The sequence below is a fragment of the Hyposmocoma kahamanoa genome, unplaced genomic scaffold (assembly GCF_003589595.1).
Source record: "Hyposmocoma kahamanoa isolate Upper Pololo Valley unplaced genomic scaffold, ASM358959v1 89, whole genome shotgun sequence".
NCBI classification, from domain to species: Eukaryota; Metazoa; Arthropoda; class Insecta; order Lepidoptera; family Cosmopterigidae; genus Hyposmocoma; species Hyposmocoma kahamanoa.
Genome location: NW_020654520.1, coordinates 2,382,445 through 2,404,689, shown reverse-complemented (window position 1 = coordinate 2,404,689; position 22,245 = coordinate 2,382,445). Strand labels below are relative to the sequence as shown.

Genomic DNA, 22,245 nt, shown 5'->3' with positions numbered 1-22,245 from the left:
AATAGATCATTAAAATATAAAAATAAATAAATAACAAAATATGCCTTATTCAGTAGTATATACCGAAGGTCTAATGTGCACCCTTGCGTTTTATAAATAAAACACTTTTATTCAAAAAACGCGTCAGATTTATAAATGAAGACAATTTAACAAAGGTACATTTATCAAAGGTTATTGCTTAAAATTTATTAATACTTCTCCAAGAACAATCCCGAGCAAATGTTAAACCCTTTTGATCTCATCAATTTTTATCTGGTCGTACTTAGGATGTGTACACCAATGAGCGCTAGCACTGCGCATGTTTCACCAATATGGCGTTACCCCACCCCGAGTTTCCCGCCAGTGACGTCTGGCGAGCCGTGCCGTCGCCACTCCATGTTTCACTCCACAAAAATCAAACAATGAAACATAGTCAGTATTCAAATTAATAAAATAAAAAACGATCCCTCTAACCCGCAGTAAAGTGTAGTGAAACAAAATTTGATTAGAGTGTGAAAACTAAGCGAAAAATGATCTGGTACAAATCAATAGAAATGCTATTAAATCTCGGCCCGAGTATTACAAAAGGCGCCCTCACTTTCACGTGGTATTTATTGCTACTCATTACGTGCCATGATGAGGAGTAGAAGCGATATTTAACTCTAATTACCCATTTTAGTAATAGGATGATAATGAAATAACGACAATAATCGTAGAAATAATAGAGATTGTAATTCTAAGAGATCAGCCGATTTATTGTATTACAAAATATGGCGAACACGGCGCATTTAATGAGGCGACAGAGCTCGCGGGATCTGTACGCCCAGCGATCCATGGACCGCATGGAGATGAAAGAGCTAAGAGGGCGTCTGGTTACTATGGAAAACGGGCATCCTTCGCACCGTACCCACGTAATGTACGGGGCTACAAACGAGGCTTTTGAAGATACGAGTCCTAACCGCCAGTCCTCCGAAACACCTACAAGCAAAGCCAGTTCGGAAGCAGAAAGAGCAGGTGTGAAACCTGCGGGAGGAGAAGGCGAGAGAGAGTCATGGGATAGTAAACTCACATTTCTTTTGGCTACAGTTGGATACGCGGTTGGTTTGGGAAACGTCTGGAGATTCCCTTATTTAGCCCAAAAGAACGGCGGGGGAGCTTTCTTGATCCCTTATTTTGTGATGTTAGCAATTGAGGGTATTCCGATATTTTATTTGGAGCTCGCCATTGGGCAGCGACTGCGAAAAGGCGCGATCGGGGTTTGGCACCAAGTCTCGCCGTATTTGGGCGGCATTGGAATTTCATCCGCCGTGGTGTCCTTCAACGTGGCACTATATTATAACTCAATAATCGCATGGTGTTTGTTTTACTTCGCTCAAAGCTTCCAAGCGGAGTTACCCTGGGCTGAATGTCCGAAGAAATACTTGCCGAATAGATCATACATCACTGAGCCGGAATGTGCTGTAAGTATTGTAACTTTTACTTCTTAATACTCGTGTAAGCTGTTCATTAGCTTTCTTTCCACTGCACACTTTCAAGTTACGATCGTGGCGATTAGTTCATTTATTTCGTTCCATCCATTCCACATTCCAATCTTCCTGCAATCTGCTCGCGTTGTATCTATCTCTACTACGCAGATATGTATATATAAAGGTGTTTATAATAGTGCGGTTCGTTACGCAACCATGACACCCTTGGGGTTATGCTTTTGTGAAATATTATCGCCCACTGTTATAAAATAATTGCGCCATTCCATGTCAGTGGGTTCCGGTATTGGGCATGTAGGTTTGGTTTATCGATTGTCAAAGATTGATGATCTGTGAAGGATGAGAGATTCAGAGAGAGACGGAGTGGTTAATAATCTACGCAAAGAATAACATTACTAAAATGGATATTTGCCATTTATAAGGTTCAGAGTTTTATTAAAGTAATGGATTGGCCAAAAATTTGCCTTGTTTTCGCGACCCATCTTAAAAGATAACTTTTTCTTTTAAAATGTTATATTGTCTATGGTCTTTTTAAAAGTAATATTTTAGCGCACATTTTAATATTAGGTAAAAAGGTTTGTAATACTTGAAAAAAATTGTTTATAGAAATGTAGCGTCTTTTAAAACATTCCGCGTAATCTTAAGTATAGTATAAAAAAATCACCTCCTGTCTCTCTACATTGTTTTGTTGCGAGACAAAAGGTGATTCCACATCCATTAATGTCATAATGGGTAATCACCTTCTATTATAATAGTCTACATCCATTACGGTATATTAACGTTATGGATGTACCCACTTTATACGTTTTGTTTTCGATTACGCCATCGAGGGATTGTGGCGTAGCACTCCGACTAACGAGTAGTGGATCAGTGTGTCGTCTGTCTTTTAAATAACGACAAGATTACGTTATGACAATAGAAAACAAATTATTATAACGAATGAATAAGAGAGAGAAAAAAATCTAGTGGCTGTTCTTTGTATATTTACCATTTACAATATCTACACTGAAAAACATTGACTTTAACTAAGTTATCTTATTAAGATTCTTGAAGGAATCAGTCTCAATATGATCAAATCAGTACCTACTTAAAACTATGGCTGCAGTCATTGTGCTTCGCTAAGAACATGTTAGTGTCTTAGAGGCCTTTTTTTACATTCTTAAAGTAAATTATATTACATAAAGTAGATTTTGTAACATTTATAGCTATAAATTATTTTTTTATTGAATTGATACGGAATTATTTTTTGTGAAATTACACCACTAGTTTGTTGTGATTATCGAACACCAAAGTGTTCAAATTGGCCGCTGTTAGAAGCGCTGCAGCCGCTTCACTGTTGAAGGTTGCGCGGCCGCCTCGCGACTGTCGTGCTGCTGAAGTGTGACCAAATTTTTAGTGATGTTTTATCTTTCAACTCAGTTAGGCTCAAATCGAAATCAAATCGAAGCGTCGCGACGCGTCACGTTCTTCGCCTATAGCATATTCAACTCTATTTTCCCAACAAATTTGTGTTTTACAAATATGGAATGCTACACTTGGGCGCCGTGAGGCGTCAGACGCCGACCGCACTGTGATCCCGTCGCACTAATGCGAGCGTCGTCGCGTCGCCAGGCGGTGTAGTTGAAAAACAGGACGCGACGCGACGCTTCGACTTTGCGCCAGTGAGAGTTGAGCCTTACGCGATGGATTCTGGCGAAAAAGCATTAATTTTGCTTATTTTGTTAAAACTGAAGAAGAAAACGTTAAAAAGAATACCAGAACGTATTAGAATCCGTTCGTTACCTTTATTTTGTCAAAATAATCAAAATGAATAATACTACAAGGTTCGGCAACATGACGACAAAAAATTCGAAAATTACTTAGAATCATTGACTTACAAATAAATGGACATCGGGTCTAATACAAAAACCACGAAAAAAATGTCCCAAGTCAACCTATTCGAAATTTAAATTGTAATGTCATCGCAGTATCGCGCTGTCAGTAGAACAAATGAAGACTAAAGCGGAGTGTCGCGCTCTGTATACGATTTTAGCGCCTTACAAGTGCGGACACTTTTTAGCGCGGACCCGACGTCCATATAATTGTAAGTCAATGGTTAGAATGAATAGAATCATGTTTATGGAATTACTTCAACTCTTGGAAAGCCATATTCAACGACAACCAACCAGGGAACACTATTTTGCAGAAGAACGACTTATATTACGCTGAGGTGAGTAAAAAATTCGGAAACATTATTCCATATTGCAGGGTGTTGTTTTACATTCTCTTTAAATTCTTTAATTCGACTTTCATTCTTCGTGGTTAATTTGAAAAATGTACACCTCACTAACCGCGCGGTTGCAGCGCTTCTAGAAATTATATGAAAAGTGGCAGCCGCACGGCCGCGATAGAAACAAAAAGTTATATACTCAGTCCAAATTATGTGTACTTATAACGTTCACACGTCGAATCGATGTATGGTTATCTTAAACGTATTATAAAATATGGTTGTCCTGCTAGTGTTAATGAACTTGAATAATTATTCTCATTAAGGTTACTATATAACTGAGAGACCCAAAATAGACGTTTTGATGTATTTCGATTACACGGAGAATAGGCTTTTCAACATTCTTCTTTATCGTATCTATAGCATACATAATAATGCTTGCCGTCGTGGTGAAACAATTTTCCAAAAGGCGCAAGGTACTTGCATATTGTTGCCCAGGTTGCTACAGACGTACAGGAAAAAAGGAACGGTTACGTCGTGTGGGGAGGATGCACCCCTTTCGACATTAAAAAGTGCGAATTCTCTGCCTGAATCGATAAGACGCGCTAAGTCTGTTGAGTCTTTCAAAACTTTACTTGTAGCTAATTATTTTACACTCTAATTATTATTATTTTCTCCTATTCTTACCTGTTTTAGATCTCGTGTATTGTTAATATTACGTTTTATATAATCCTACTTTCATTTTGTGAAATCATGTATATTTATTTTTTATTTATTTTGATTTTTTTTTTCTTTTTTCTCACACATACACAATGTCCAATATGTGTTTTAAATACTTATTCTGTTGCACCCTCAATTGATTACTATCTCACAGTTTTTCCTGTAACCCGAAGGTTGCCTGCAAGAGATTGCTACATAGCCAAGACCGCCTGTTTTTTTATTTTTTGTATTAGGTATTTTATTTGTCCCAGTATGCAATAAAGAATATTTGTATTGTATTGTGTTGAGTTGATTTTTTAAAATAAATTAATAACGAAAATAGAAGATATCGGCAGTGAATTAAGGGGCTGGAAGCACGATTGGCTAAACTGCACTAAATAAGAAAATTCACACATAGTTCCGCAAAATTTTCATTTTAAGCTACGTTTTTCCACGGAAAAATCGGTTTCAATAGATTGTAATTAGAGATATTGTATTAGCATGTTCTCTTCCGTGGTTGGTAATAAATACGTCAATGGACCTATGACCTTATGTTATTATTTAAAGGAGTATATTTTACTTCTAAAAGGTAAACGTCTAAATATCGTGCAATGAATTACTTCGCCTCTAAAGTCCACGATACCAATTTTATTTTCATAACTAAGACGCCAGTGAAAGAATGTAAATTTATTCCAACTTATCTCTCACAGACACCAGTTTATAAATTGCCCTAACAAACCGCTTCAGCAAGGTAGAGATTCTATCAATATCGGCGTTATTTTCCAAAGCAGAGATTAGTTTACAATGCTGGTTCGTTCAAATTTCCCCGGAAACATCGTGTTACTGAATTCTATAACTGTTTCGTTTTTAACGTGTAAATTAAGTAGTTTTGAACTGTTATTACCTTTCGTATGGGTTATTCAATAACGTTCAGTTCAGGAATAACGTTCAATATTAACCGACTTCAAAAAAGGTGAGATTCTCTATTCGGCTGTATTTTTTGTGTGTGTAGGATACGCGATTATTCCGCCATAAATGAATCGATTTCGATGGTTATCTTCTTGTTGGAAAGGTGATACCTCATTAGTGGTCACATTCAAATTTGTAGAAAGTTTTCTAGGAAATGAAACCGGAATGAATTTTCCCGGATTTAAATCGCGTTCAAACAAACGTTTCAAACAAACCGTTCGAAGACCTCAAGAACAAACGTGCGCGCGCCCTAACTGCATTAACTTTTCTCAAAAAGTGCCGCGACAATAACATAGTTCCAGCATGCGTTAAAATAACTCCGCGAAGAGACATCTACGGTAGTGATCGCATACTCCGCCAGTCAACCGTGACCATGGGACCTGTAAAGGGTCCGAAACGTCGGTTTGTTTGAAAAAACAAATATACGCGATTTAAATCCGAAAAAATAGTTTCATTTCCTATGTGTAACAATCGCGAAAACTTAAGAACTCGAAAGTTTTCTACCTCTAAAGGTGACAAATTAGGGGGTGAATCCGGTTTATTGGATTTCGCCCACTTTTCTTTAACCGATTTTAATAAAACTTGGCAAATAGATGTAATTCCACAAACTTTTGAAATCGTTTTTTTTTTATAAAAAAGTTATTACATATAAAGTTTATTTACATAAGAAACTTGAATATTGAACATTGATAGCGATTTTAATATTTTTTTATAAAGCACATACAACATAGCTCAATGTCTGAACATTATCGAATAATCGCTAAGGTCATTAACTTTAGGTACAATTTTGCCGGCCTAACTTTCAAGATTATTTTTTTGTACAATAAGATAAGATTTTTTACACGAAAACGTATAGAATTCAATGTTTTGCAGTTAATGGCACCTGCTATTAATAACATAACTTGAGCGATTTACTTTCAAACAAGAGCCTAAACTACGCACCCCGAAAAACCTGCTGGCCCTTCAAACTTTATTGTAAGGGGAAGTAAGTGCCTTCCAGAGCCAAATTAAATTACTTCCAAAAGCAAGAGTCCTTTCAGGAAACGGCAATTTCCACGATTAATTTATTTCTCTCTGTAACTTTATGGTACCCTTAATTGTAATAGAGAATTGCATATAAATAGTTAAGGTGGATTCACAATGAACAAATTCTGGCAACATATTGCCGCAATTTATCGCGTTTCGCGATATGACCCTGATCAGGAGCTAAAGTCGCAGCTCCTGATTGGTCAACTCAAGGCTATATCGCGCAACGCGATAAATTGCGACAATAATTGCCAGATTTTGTGTAATATGAACCCAACTTAATTAATTAATCTGTACGTGTGGTCACACCATAGATACAGAAAAGGCCAATTCTTCATACGTAAACAAATCACATTTGAAATGGTTACATTGAATAAACTCTACGTATTACTTATTTGTAAGGCAGAACCCACTGCGAAAAACGAATGAGAAACTATAGGGGTAGCTCTATGTAAATAAACATTTATATATATTTATCGTTTATTATATGTATTTTCAATATCATAAAAGAGATGGTTACCAAAGATTTTTGTGCTCCAAGTATGTAGAAGAAGTATAATAATAACCCATAGTATAAAGTTTTTGTTTCGCTATACTTTTAAGCCTCGTGAATGGCAAATTTTCAATTACAACCGGAATTTTATTATAGAAGCGTATACATTGTTATACATGAATTTGTGACTTTGCTAAGACACTGTCAAAAGCAGCCAGTAGGTATTTGTTTCATTGTAGTTTTATCAAGGTCTAAGGGTCGTATTCCAGAACTCTACTCAATACTCAAGTCCGGACTTGAGTATAATTTAAAGCACTAGAAATCATACGCAAGTCCTTGCCGTTAGGGTCGTATTTCCAGTGCTTGAAATCATCAATTCAGTCAGTTCTGGAATACGACTCTGAGGTCGAGTGCTTTTCCATAAATCATCTTCAGCATTATTGCTGTTGTGTACGATAAAAATGTTGACCATATCATATAAGAGCATTTGAGTAGGGTAACCCCTGTCTGTTTGGCGCGTAAATGCCTATTTTTTTAGTAGGATTTTTGTTTTGGATACAATTCCTTTGAGTAATGTCTTCATTTAGTTTTCCAGATCTTCAATAAATATTTTCTATTGTGTTTTTAATGTGCTTGTAGAATGGCAAAAAGAAGTTTGGGTTTTTTAAATAGTCTTTTAAGTGGTGGGAGTCATTATTATGTTTTCACTTTCACTTAGATCACTTGCTAACAAAAGACGTTGAATTTTGAACTAGTTTAGTATGTTTCGTCTTCTATGACTCCACATCATTCGCCTTGTATATCTTGATTCTTATTCCAGAAACTTTTCCATAATGTTGTCATAATCTAAATTTTAAATCTTTTAACGTCCTCTTACTCCAAATTCCCGCCATTGTTTTTCCGTAAATGCCTGCACGTCTCTCGGAGCGTAGGGTTGCTGCTTTATTATTTGAGTTGTACCTACAGGTTGTAAACTGAATCTGAAACAGTTAAGGTGTTTATCACAGTATTTTCATGTCATATTGAAATAACCTTTGTTATATGCAGTACTTACGCATCGCTGATTGGTATCTTTACGGAGTACGATTATGAAATATAAATGAAATGCTGAACAGTTCTGAATATGAGGTAGTCTTGTTCAAACTACCACAAACACAACAGTAAATGACAAATTTGATGACATTTTTTAAACACCGAACGATCACTTCAGTTCTATGATTAATGATGCGTGGGATGACCCACGCCTTGCAACGCGAGTGCACCGCGATTCTACGGATGTTTGCGTTCGCGCGGCGGGTGCACGTAAACAAGACTCGTTGCTACGTTTGTATGGAGTTGCCTTATTTGTTTTATAATACTCTGACCATATTCCAGAGTATTCTTTATGAATATGAAACTTCTAGTGAAATTGTGAATTATTAGAATAGATTAGGTGTCACAAATAACAAGTTACATGAGCGTTGTTAATATAAAAAATTATCACAGAATATCAGCATTTATTGTTTTTGTTGTTGTCTTCCTAATACGTACGGCAATTAATGGAATACAGACTCTGTGTTTCCTGAAAAGTACAATTTAGGACTATCGCCCAGTTACACGACGCGAAAGTTTTCGCGCGGCCGCCACGCGGCCACCGCCCGGTTACCACGCTTTCATGTACATTAATGGCGAATCAAATTCAAATTCAAGCCAGACTCGCCCGCGCGCCCGTGACGCTCATTTAAGAAAACGTAAAACCTAAATAAATAGAGCGTATTTTGCCATGACAGTTTGATTCACGCGCGCGGCGGCCGTGCGGCGTCCGCGCGGGGTGAGAGCGATGTAATTCGTGACGAATGAATGCCATAACCATCTAACGGACCGAATAGGTATTTTTTTAGACAAACGTGTATCATCGTAGTCACATAGGAGAGTGTGTGATGGAATTACACGATTTAATTCCGCCTTCCCCTTTCCATTCCACTCCTATGTTGTGGATATTCCAAAGATTCGCACGAACCGTTACACTTCCACAGTTATATGGCGAACGGCTACGGAGTGGAATTTCCCGCCTGCAGATTTGTTCACTGAACGTTATAACTTGGACATTTCAAAGCGAAAGTGAGTAGGTATTATTTAGGTGTGTATGCTCCATCGTCGACTTCATTGTTACTTTCCATCAGGTGAGATGGAGGTCAAATGTGCATTTGTAAGTTAAGTTGTAAGCAGTTTGAATAAAAAAAAACATCGCGTAGATCAAATCGAGGCAATATACTGCGACGAAAAATAAAAATAAAATTATAATTTCTTCGAAAGAAATTCCTCTAGACCGTTAAATGGTTTATCCAATAAAAGAAGTTTCAGTCGGGTGTAAAACATTTCGTTCTTAGTAGAAATTATTAGATTTGCAGTTCGTACAATCGGAGACATATGATTATTATTAGTATTATGGATATTTCAGGCTCCCGCCAATCCCATGGTTTAGACCAGAGGTTCTCAAACTTGTTTGCCTCATAGACCACATTCCAATTTATTCTGTTCTGCGTAGACCCCCTTCCTAATAAGGACTTTTTACTAATTCATCAACTCCAAGTGTTTTTGACAGCTGACACAGTGCTACTCACTTTGAAAGAATATACAGAAGCCTCTAAAATAAAAAATAAGCGGAAAATAAGCAAATAAGCAAAAAGGAGAAGATGAAGTTAAACTCTGTAGTGTCAAACTTTACAAAAAAAAAAAAAAATTATGTAACCGAAAAACTTGTATGTTATATGAAATGAAACTATTTTTCCGGATTTAAATCGCACATATTTGTTTTTTCAAACAAACCAGCATTTCGCGTTCTTTGAACGTCCCCTAATCTCGGTTGACAGTCTACTTCTGTTTACTTCATATATCTATTATATTATCGAAAGTTAAAATTCTGGTCACGATCTGCCTAAATGGGTTCTACTCACTTAGATTAACGTTTATACCGTCATACATCTCCTATTGTTTTTTTCCGCTGATATGGACCCGTTATTAGTTGGTGTGGACACCTGGGGGTTAAATATAAACATTGGGAATCGTCTGGCAAGACGATAAATTTTGAATTTTTAAATGGGATAGGCGGTATTAGTGATATTATTATTTGACAATTTTACACATGAATGTGCTACACCGAAGCTACGTGGCCCTGAAAAACATGAATAATGCTACGAAATTAACCTAAACATGTTAAAACAGTAACATTCGCCGGCTCCGCCATTGTTTCCAGACCTAGCTGCCATTTACACAGTTGCTAAGGAACTTTCGAGTTGGACGTTCTGTTCGAGATTGAAGACTTAAAGTTGCGGTATACTTTTTTTATTAATGTTGGACCTATTCAGCATGTAAATTTAGCCGTCGTTATGCAAGATGCTTACGTAACAATTTATATAGGTAGTAGCGTAGTACATTACAGTATAGTCCTTCTCCTAAACTAGTTATCGTAATGACTATAGTACTACTACTACGTAGATATGTTCATCTTCATGAATTTTTTTTCTATTAAGTGACGAACATACAAGTCGTGCGCCTGATGGTAAACTACACGCCTGTCCATAACAGTTACAGCGCCACTCAGAGCTTTAAATCGCAAAGATCTGAGGGGCACTATCACTGCGCCCGTCACCGTATAAATTGACATGTCCCATGTGCTTGTAATTTCACTATCACCTTTACCCTTCAAAACTGGAAAACAGTAATGTTGACATTACTGCTTGGCGGCAAAAATAGGTAACGTGGGGCTGTACTGCTACTATTACGTTGAATTTTTTTTTATTCTTTCCGTAAACGAAAATACAAAGGTTTAAAACCATACAGCTAATTCTTGGTGAATTTTTCTTTTGGAATTTGTCTATGGACGTTTCTGGCAGGAAAATTTTTTATGGTGACGTATTTTTCGTTTAGTACTTCACATCTTGACCTATGTATATGTAGTTATGCAATTCCCTCTAAATTAATGAGTTAATGAAACGAAATAATTTATTTCAGACAGTTACAAGTCCATGTGGTGTTAGTAGGTACTTACAACTATGTTTGTAGAAAGCAAAGTGTTCATTTTTATGAACAAGAATGGACATCCAATACTTAAGGATTGGGCTGTCCATCCTCTCTGCTACCACCTTAAGAAGACTGTTGGTGCTATCTCTCACTCTGGTCAACATGGATGCCATTCTCTTGCGAAAGACCGCCTGAAAATTATCAATTCTAACATACGCGAACATCTCTGAGGCACTACAGAGTCGAGGCAGCCCCAACAGTCCTAGCATTCCCCAGTTAAACATTCGGGAAATGCAGCGAATGGAGCAAGTGAAGTTTTCTTGGCATCCACTTAAATTGCACAATTTCACTAAGTATCACCACAAGACACACTTGCGCGCAACGTACGTGTAAACTTTGAGCGCCCCGCCTAACTCCCCGTAGACGCGATTTTTTTAATAATAATAATAATAACGCACACACTCAACATAGCCCCGCACTAGGGAAACCCAGTGTCGCGGGTGCCATGGACACACACATAGACTACCACAAAACTCACGAGAGAAATTAATGTAGACCATACAAATATTTCTTCCGGCCCGGGAATCGAACCTGAGACCTCTGCGTGGCAGAGTACATTGTGTGTTGTGTTGGATATATCTAACACATGATTCCTGTGATATTTTGGACCGTCATTTCTCGGATTCGGTGTCCGAAGTGAGTCATGAAGAGTGTCATTTTATCTCTAGGTGCACAAGCGACATCCGAAATTGCATAGTCTCGAATTCGAAACTGATATGAATCGAAGGCTTTCGTATTTCAAGAAACAATCAAACAACAATTAATTCAGCATCTATATAGGCTGAATAAAATTCCGTCTTTCATATTATTGGCAGAAATAATAAAAAGAGGAAAAATGTAATAAAGAAATCTAATAAGTGTGAGTAATTTTCATGATAATCTATTCTCAACACATCTGAGATCCACAGACCGCGTTCTTTGTGTCAATGAAAATAGTCACTAGGCACCATTGTTCTGAGATTGGGGTTGTTTATTTGATTTTCAGTAACAAAATTGTAAGCATGGAAGGCAGGGGGAGGTTAGAGCTACCTCCTAGCTAAATAGCCTTTGACCTATGATATTTAATTTCTCTCGTATTTGTCTTGTTGTTTCGATTAGATTTGACAGACGCGAATGAAGCATAGATTATATTTTTCCCCAATAATTAATTTAATAATAATAATTAATAACTAATTAATTATTATTATAATTTTCTGAAATTTTCTCGCGGAGAGTCGTTATAGCTTTCCATTTGAAACTCTATGAATCTTCGAAAACACCTTGTTTTTGTTTATTTTTGGCACTTCACGGTTTGCGGTTATGCCACTGCAAAATGAGGAAACTAATTCAAGGAAAATTATGCAAAGAAAAAGTATTTAGAAGAAAAGACGAGAGATGTCGGGGTAAGGTTAAATAAAAATGTATAAACATAGTAAGTAATCAGTACAGAGTTCCAACTAAAAAAACCGACCGTTTGCCGTCCTTAGAAGTGAAATATAGTCTTCAACTTTGAATGGGACTACTACAGAGGTACCCTCTTTCCAACAACAAAATAATCATCAAAATCGGTTCACAATGCCGGAGATATCGCGTAACATACATACGAAAAAAAAATATAGTCCGATTGAGAACTTTCCTTGAAGTCCTTTTTTTGAAGTCGGTTAAAAAAAATTATAACAAATATAGACGTAAATATCTAGTATTTGATGTACTCCTAGTGTAAAGTTATAAACAAAACAAAAAAAATGACTCTTAAAATCATTGACTTACAATTATATGGACGTCGGGTCCGCGCTAAAAAGTGTCCGCACTTATAGGGCTTTAAAATCGTGTACAGAGCGTCATTCACTCTCTAGTCTTCGTTTGTTCAACTGACAGCGAAGCAAGCAAAATTAGACAGTACTGCGATGACATTACAATTTAAATTTAACGTTTTAGCTTTTTCATATTCCTTTACATGTCACTACGTTTAAATAGATTAACTTGGGACATTTTTTTCGTGGTTTTTGTATTAGACCCGTCGTCCATTTATTTGTAAGTCAATGCTTAAAATTATTGATTTATTCTATGACGTAATCTTTTTTGTTTCTGGCACTTCGCGGTTTGCGTTTGTGCCACTGCAAAACGGGAAAGCTTAGTCACGGAAAATAATGGAGAGAAAAAATAATTTCGACTAAAGGACCTGGGAAGTCCGATTAAGGTTAAATAAAAATACATCTAGATAAAAAAATATACTTAATAACTTGCAGCTATATAATGAGTACAACTTGTGTAGATGTATGACGTCAATAAAGGCCGTGGCCTTTCAGCATAGAGTTAAACGCCATATGGGTTCATTATCGTCCTTAAAGAGTTTTGTGAACGTTTTCAATGCATTCTTATCATCTATATACAGGCTGTTCCACTGTTCGGTCCCGTAGTTAGTGCTATCCAGTACGAATTAGCATAATCTCATCCTTAAACGGCCTGTGACTTTGACGATGTCTACCATCACTGCAGCAGAATGTTCCACGTTTCTATAGTCACTTTTTGACCATGTTGTTGCTTTACTTCATTTGTCATCACAATGCAGTGTTCTTTCTTGCGATTTCCAGAAGGTGGTATAAAATGTTATCTTCAAATAACTACCGTAAGCCTTCGATAAGCTGGATCGAGTTAATTACAACGAACAAAACATTTTTCATCCCAAGGCAACCTAGTTAATTCTACATAAAGCTGGATAATCCTCTACAGTATCAAACGACCCTCTGAAAATTTGAGCTAACGTGTGCGTGCGTGCGTGCGTGCGTGCTGGCGTGCGGGCGTGCGGGCGAGCGGGCGTGCGGGCGTGCGTGCGTGCGTGCGTGCGTGCGTGCGTGTGTGTGTGTGTGTGTGTTCATACTAATTACTGTAAAGTAGAATATTCACCATTGAATGTCACATAACATGTTGAATTTATAATCAATTACAAAATAAACCTAGCAACCCTATCAATTGTGGCAAAGATAAGAAGTAAAGATCATCATAATAGGTACCTATGCTATTATTTCATTTGTACTTTTCCTTAACAAATTGCTTGATAAGCATGTTTGTGGATAACACCGCTAATACCTACTTATTTTTTAATTATATTTATTTCTTTTAAAATATTTTTGTAATAAAAAAATCATAGGAATAACCAATTAATCACATCATAAATAAAGATGAAAGAAATGTGATGGTTATTGAGTTGCTTTAGTAACTGTAACAGAGTTAAATCATCACTACCTACGAAAAATAATGTGCCCTACTTGGCTATCTTTAAACTAACTTGCAATTGCCTCGGTTGCCGAATCGTTACCTAGCTGGTCTGCCACGCAGAGGTCTCGAGTTCAATTCTTGGGCCGGGAAAAATATTTGTATGGCCTAATTTTCGCTTTTGGGTGTAATTTGTCTTTGTCTATGTGTGTTTCCATGGCACTCGCGACACAGGCTTTCCCTAGTGCGGGCTAAGAGTGTGTGCATTATTTAACAAAGAAATAGATTCCTAACAAATGGCGCTCCGGCTAAAACGTCGTTAAAAACCAAACACAAAACTTTGGTATAAAACCACTTAATAAACAGGGAATAAACTCTAAAAACAAACTTGTTAATAGTCCATAAAGTTGAATTTATCGTTGATGATAAAAACGAGACATAATGTGTTGAAACAGCTGTTACATTCTCTACAAATACCAGTGATATGTTTTATATCAAGACTGTATTGGGTGTCACATGCGCTGTTAAGAAAATACCAGCGTGAGGACTCCGTAGCAGACCTAATGAAAAGGTTTAACTTAAAAGTACTGAGATCCCAGTCCGATTATTGTTGGAGTTAAGGCCTTAGGACCTTGCAGTTTTAGCATTCATTCCGCTGTACGAAGTTGAAAGATTGAACGGAAGACTCAAGGGTTGGCTGCTATCTTGCCCAATTTATGAGAAAAGAAAAGCTAAATTTTCTCAAACACGCTCGAAAATGTTGGCATTCCTTTCAAAAGCCGAACACGGAAAGTTTGTCATTTATGTCACTTACGCTACCGGTACTTCCCAAGTGCAAGTGACGGTATCCCGTGCGCTTGGGTAGCGGATAGCCACCGGCTGCACTGGCACTCCAGGGTAGAACCCACAGGCTTGAACGTGATCAGGCACGAGCGGTTGGTGCACGTGTCTTCGGGGAATATTAGAACCTGAAACACAGAAGCATTTGTCACTATCAAGAAGACACCAAATTGCGCTGTTAATTACAATTCTAAAGTTCTTACACTTCGGAAAAGAAACCATTTCTTTCGGATCCAAATCACGTACATTTGTTCACATATGTGTATTCATATTTTACTGGCAATAGAGCACCTTGTGAAAGAGGCCGTCTAGGAAAGTGCTGCCACCTAGCCTATTTCTGCCGCCGAGCAGTAACGTGAACATTACTACATTCCGGTTTTGAAGGGTAAGGGTGCTGGTGAAATTACAGGCACATGTGACTTGTCAACTTATGTCTCAGGGTGACGGGCGTAGTGGCAGTGCCCCTCAAATCTTTGCGATTTAAAACTCTGAGTGGCACTGCAACTGTTATGGATAGGCGTGTCGCTTACCACCAGGCGCACGGCTTGTTCGTCACGTCACTTGGTATTATAAAAAAAATAAACTACATTACAAATACATTTTTTTTATTCCTTGTGATTGTTTGTGTTAATGAAAAAAAATTACGTGTTTCCAAAATTTTTTTTATCGTGTCTCAGTGGGCGGTGAGCCAAAAACTTTGGGAATCTATAGGTATATTAGAGTTTTCAAAATGGCCACCGTAAATATTAACATTTTCTCGCGGAAAATTGTCAGAAAATTAAACTATTGAAGAAAAATTACAATCTAAAATCTGGCAATATGGCCAATTGACGCCTTAACCTACCACGAATGACGAAATATTCACTACTGTTATCAGTTTCTTATTTTAAATGCAACTTAGGATCTTTGTAACCGAGATGTGTCGCCATAATTTTTATAATATTCTTACAAAACTGGCCATAAAGAAAATGATAATACGTCTCAACCGAGACGTGACAATCGTGCACAACCTGTCTTGCTTGACACTCCTTTGAGACTCGATTGCCCTAGTAACTAGATTTTAGGCGAATAACAAATATAATCCTAGTAGTAATATTATTTCAGTAGAATCCCAATGGAATTACAAAGGGGCAATAAATGAAAAGAAATAACCAGTCGTTTTAAAAAAATGAACTGACTTGGAGCCCTGATCTAGAGACTAGTAGACGTGATTTGGTAAAGAAATTGTGACTTTGTGGAGGAACTTTTTAACATGAATGACTCACAATGACTGAATGCTGATGTTTATTCAGGCTAACAAAATCTGTATTATGCCCTTTCAAATGTAACTTTTCGGACGGTGAAGCGATCCTCGAAAAGGAATTCAAAAACCTTTTACTAACTGAGGTATAAAGGTGTTTCAGAGCTGTGAATCTTTTAAGCGAGGTGAATGAATGTTTAATTTATATTTCGCGTCTCACGAGTTGTGTAAATAAATAAATAATAATAAGCGACGCCAGTTGCGTTTTGTTACTTTGTATTTTTATTACAATTGAAATTAGATTAGATTCAATAAATAGAATTACATTACCAACTGTATTTTGAAACCTTCGAATAGAAACGAACGAGTTTTCGTTTCTTGCATTAATTTCTTATTTTGAGCCTTAATTAATTAGTAAGTAACATTGACTTACAATTATATGGACGTCGGGTCCGCGCTAAAAAGTGTCCGAACTTATAGTGCGTTAAAATCGTATACAGAGCGTTATTCACGCTTCAGTCTTCGTTTGTTTCTTCTGACAGCGAAGCAAGCAAAATTAGACAGTACTGCGATGACATTACAATTTAAATTCAACGTTTTAGCTTTTTCATATTCCTTTACATGTCACTACGTTTAAATAGGTTGACTTGGGTCATTTTTTTCGTGGTGTTTGTATTAGACCCGTCGTCCATTTATTTGTAAGTCAATGGTAAGTAAGTTAATTAATCCTTCTAGTATAGAAATTTACAAAAGCTTCGTATGTTAGAAAAGCTGTTACTTGTTTCACAGAATTATAATCTTTCCAGGAATATGAGTTTAATTTTTTTTATTACAATATCAAGTGACGGGTTTCAACCCAAAGTTCAAAGTTCAACTGAGTCATGCGTTTGGTGTTAAGCGACACGCCAATCCATAACAGTTGCAGTGCCCCTCAGAGCTTTAAATCGCATAGATCTGAGGGGCACTGCCACTGCACCTGTCACCCGGGGAGATAAGTTGACAAGTCCCAAGTGCCTGTAATTTTACCAGCACCTTTACCCTTCAAAACTGGAATACAGTAATGGCGACATTCGCACGAGCTCATTCACAAGGAACTCTACTACCACTAAATTAAATTATTTTCGTGACATTATTCCACTATTATTATTTATATTATTTCCTATTTAGGCCTAAAAAAGTTATCAACTAGGAAATGAAACTATTTTTCCGGATTTAAATCGCGTTATACTTGTTTTTTCAAACAAACCGACGTTTCGGGCCCGTTACAGGTCCCATGGTTACGGTTGACATCTAATTTCGTTTGTAGAATCTTTGAGCCTGAAAAATTGCAATTTTCGATATGGCTTTATAAAATCGAAGATGTGAATCGAACTGTACGTAAACGATTGAACAACAGAATCATCAAAGATGAAAGGACCCAATTCTCGCGTAGCATGCTTCAGGGCGCAACGGAATAGGCTTAAAGATGACTCAAGGGCATATTGATATGTATTATGTAAATAAAAAAAGATGTGCGCGCTGTGGAAGGCTGCGCGGAGGCGGTATCAAATTGTTCTTTCTCCATCAGAACGTCTCGAGCGCTAGTCGAGCTCGAGCGTTTATTGTGCTGCATATATTTATATTTTTTATGTATATATTTAAAATTTTCGTCAGTTATGTAAAATCAAACAATATCTTTATACCTATCTATATTGAAAATAGTTTACTAAAATAAAAATGTTGAAGTTAAATTACGCACGCGTATGATACGAGTCAATATAATCACTATTTAAGCTCTTTAAAGAAAGTTTGGGCCACAAAGTCACACACCTCGAAGAGATTTGTGTAATATCTTCAGGTTTTATTGAAAGTGATAATTGGTGTAATTAACTGCATAAGTATGTGATTCGAAGACTCCGCGATATAAAACCCAGAACACCTTACGTAGCAGGCAACCATTTTTCCAAGTATTATATATTTATAATAGTAGTCTTCAGTGTTTGAACGTATAAAGTACATACAAGGTTCAATAAATTGCTATAGTAGGAGGTTTCCACCATTAATTTGATGTTGCAAATCAAATATATTTACACTGTTTATTTAATATCAACGCACACACTCATTCATATTTAATATCAATGTACTTTGTTAGTAACAGTATAGATCCTTAAGAAAGAGTTCTTCCAGGGAAGTACTGTCACCTTATTTAAGTCTGCCGCCAAGAAGTAATGTGAGAATTACTGCGTTTCGGTTTTGATGGGCAAGGGTGCTGGTGAAATTACAGGTACATGGGACTTGTCAACTTATGTCTCAGGGTGACGAGCACAGTGGCTGATGTTTGCGATTTAAAGCTCTGAATGGCACTGTCACTGTTATGGACAGCCATGTTGTTTACCACCAGGCGCAAGACTGTTCGTCTCGTTTATTGGTAGATATCATAAAAAACTCTAGGTATCATAAAAAACTGTTGGTATCATACAAAACTCATATTTACTACGTTTAACAATATACTTTTGGGCGATATAGGTGATTCCCATCGAATTTGCATTAAGAAACTAATTAATTGCAGCATTAATTTACTATTACCTACACTCATTGACTTACAAATAAATGGACGACGGGTCTAATACAAAAACCACGAAAAAAAATGTCCCAAGACAACCTATTTAAACGTAGTGACATGTAAAGGAATATGAAAAAGCTAAAACGTTGAATTTAAATTGTAATGTCATCGCAGTACTGTCTAATTTTGCTTGCTTCGCTGTCAGTCGAACAAACGAAGACTAAAGCGTGAATGACGCTCTGTATACGATTTTAACGCCCTATAAGTTCGGACACTTTTTAGCGCGGGCCCGACGTCCATATAATTGTAAGTCAATGATTACATTATATTATTTTCCACGACGTTTTAATTTAATTTTGAACAAACAAAGCGCTTGAATACTTTATCCGAAAAGACTGCCTTCTGAGCAACTGTCTCTTTCTATGAAAAAAGTACAATGTCCCTGATTGTTTCAGTTACACTAATTTATATAGTCGATTCAGATTTCAAATGAAGTTATCAGAGAGTGAGAATAATTGGCAATGTACAGGTGCAAGCGAGACAGGTTGTGCACGATTGTCACGTCTCGGTTGAGACGTATTATCATTTTCTTTATGGCCAGTTTTGTAAGAATATTATAAAAATTATGGCGACACGTCTCGGTTACAAAGGTCCTAACTTGCATTTAAAATAAGGAACTGATAACAGTAGTGAATATTTCGTCATTCGTGACAAGTTAAGGCGTCAATTGGCCATATTGCCAGATTTTAGATTGTAATTTTTCTTCAATATTTTAATTTTCTGACAATTTTCCGCGAGAAAATGTCAATATATACGGTGGCCATTTTGAAAACTCTAATATATAGATTCCCAAAGTTTTTGGTTCACCGCCCGCTGAGACACGATAAAAAAAATTTTGGAAACACGTAATTTTTTTTTCATTAACACAAACAATCACAAGGAATAAAAAAATATGTATTTGTAAAGTAGTTTATTTTTTTTATAATATCAAATGACGGGACGAACAAGTCGTGCGCCTGATGGTAAGCTACACGCCTGTCCATAACAGTTGCAGTGCTACTCAGAGCTTTAAATCGCAAAGATCTGAGGGGCACTGCCACTGCGCCCGACACCCTGAAACATGTGCCTGTATTACAGCTTGGCGGCAGAAATAGGTAAGGTAAGACTGTTACAAGCTTGTATTAATTGTATTAACACGAGTCAAGCAATACTCGTTCCCGCCTAGGCATATATAGTGCTTTTCTCAAAACAATGTGAGGAAATAATAAAAGATTAAAGAGAGGAATGTATAATAGAAAAAAAAATAATTAATATCTGACACGTTAAGACAATTGCTACAAAAAAATCTTATTTTACCGCCTTTTTCTTTTTTTGTTTGAGAAAGTAAGTGGTACAGGTATTTTAAATCCTTGCAATTACGAACACTAGACAGTTGGCTGTTGGAATTTTTCTTTTTCCATTTACAGGTTTAAAACTTTAGAGACGTGCAGGCTTTGGCCGGCTTTGAAGGAGTCGCACGGTCCATAAATACAAACTTTCCATGTTCATTTTGTGAGAGTAATGCAAATATTTCCGAGCATGTTTGAAAAAATGAATATTTATTTTACTTCCACTTGTCTGATCGCCAATCGATCGATGAAATTTGGTATTCTACGGAAATCTTATGACATTACAATAATACGGTAACCTTGATCTGGTGCTGCAGGTAGGACAGTCTGCAGACTACCAAATTCCTCAACAACTTATAGAAGAGCTATCGGATTTGGGCTCATTAAATTGGTCTCTGCGAGTTATTGGTCTTAACTACTTTAATAGCTACTTTAAGGACTTTGTGAATAGTCACATCAGAGTCGTGCCCGGGACTATGAACTACGGGCCCGTCCCGGCGCCGGCCCGGACACGGACATGTGTGAACAAGAGCATACAAAATATACGCAACGATATTTTTTTGAGCCCCTGACGGAGCACGGTCCGTCCACGTCCCAGGCACGGCCCGGATATGTGTGGATAGACCTTTAATTTGTCAATTTAATTTCATAAGCCATATCAAGCAAGTTTTTAGTTTGGGACCAAAATTCTATTGTCAATGGTACTCGCTAGTGAACTGAAAAATACATAAAAATTATAAATTATAGTTCTGTACCTACACAGAAAAAAATTTAAAAATAACATCGTATTTTTAAGAGTCTTCTTATACGCGTCACTGTTCACTGTAATTATTTAAATTATTTTATTAAAAATAATTTCTCAAAATATTACTGGTACAAAAGCGCAAGTATAAATAATATAAATAAAATAATCTAAATATTGGCTGTGTTTCATTGTTTTAATTTACTCGTATAACAAGTATTGTATGCAATCATTACATAACTAGGTTTTAAAATCTAGTTTAAAATCCGGTTCTTGTCTTTAAGAAACCTCATTATGCAACGGTTACATAAAATAATATTTTGGAGTACACTGGTATGAATAAAGGGTTTTTAAAATTTTAATCTAATATTTAGTTTACAAATTTCAATCGATTTGCGTTTTAATTATATATATAGCTATTAAGTTTTGTGAGTAGAAACAGTGAAAGTGTTATATTGATTATTTTTTTGTAAACATAAATGATATCAATTAATCTACACCAATGGCGTAATTGGAACAGATCGAAATTGAGTTGAAAATTTATCATGACGGCATCATGTTTCGCAATTAATTTTCGCGCGGTATTTGTACCATCAATAAATTGGATGTATATTAAAGTCTATGCCATTGCTGATAACAACTCTCCAAAGTCCAAAAGGTAAACGTCAGCGTTTACTTTCATTCAATGTTGATAGATTAAGGAAACTAGAACGGGAAAAATTAATTGGGGATGCGAATTATTGGGAAAGAAATTTTTATTTAATGGAACGATAATATTCACGTGTCGGGTACACGTCTCCCCATCAGGAGAGGGTACGGTTTGACATAATGCGAGTTTTGAGCTTCGCCTTCATTGACTTGCAAATATAGAAAAGTCGCTGTTTTATTAAGGCTTATGTTTATTAGCGATGGGCGAGTCGAGTTATTTAGCTCGAGTTACTCTCACGAGTCAACTCGAGCTGCTTTTTGTGAACTCGAGCTAACTTGGTTCGGTCCCTCCGAGCTGAATATTTCATTCATACAGTGTGTCGGCTACTCGTTCTCAGTCGGTCGGTTCGACGACTTTTGGGGCACACTCAAGTCGCGAGCGTTAGGCGAGACGAGTTATTTAACTCGTGTTGCTCCAGAGTTACGACAAAAAAGGAATTTAAGCACGCGCTCAGAGAGGTGAACGTAAAGTTCGTGTGCAGTCGTGCGGAACCAAATGCTGGGGTTGTACAAGGATTGTAATGTAAATGAAAGACATGTCTGAGCGCTTGTTCTATCGGCGATACACTTAGCGGCAGGCACTTATCGCGTAAGTTAAATTGAGTGATGAAGTCGTGGTACAGGGTTAAGTCGTATTTAATGGTTTTTTGACCGGCGTCAGGGCGGCGAGAT

At 36.9% G+C, this 22,245-nt stretch overlaps 1 protein-coding gene across 1 annotated transcript in view; it reads left to right on the top strand.

Moving 5' to 3' along the window:
- Nucleotides 1–449: 449 nt before the first annotated feature.
- Nucleotides 450–22,245, top strand: part of LOC113236160 (sodium-dependent neutral amino acid transporter B(0)AT3) — a 57,832-nt gene continuing 36,036 nt past the window's right edge. The window contains exon 1 of the mRNA XM_026472166.1: nucleotides 450–1,439. Coding sequence (XP_026327951.1) covers nucleotides 750–1,439 — 690 coding nt within the window. The 5' untranslated portion in view covers nucleotides 450–749. The remainder of the gene's footprint in view (nucleotides 1,440–22,245) is intronic.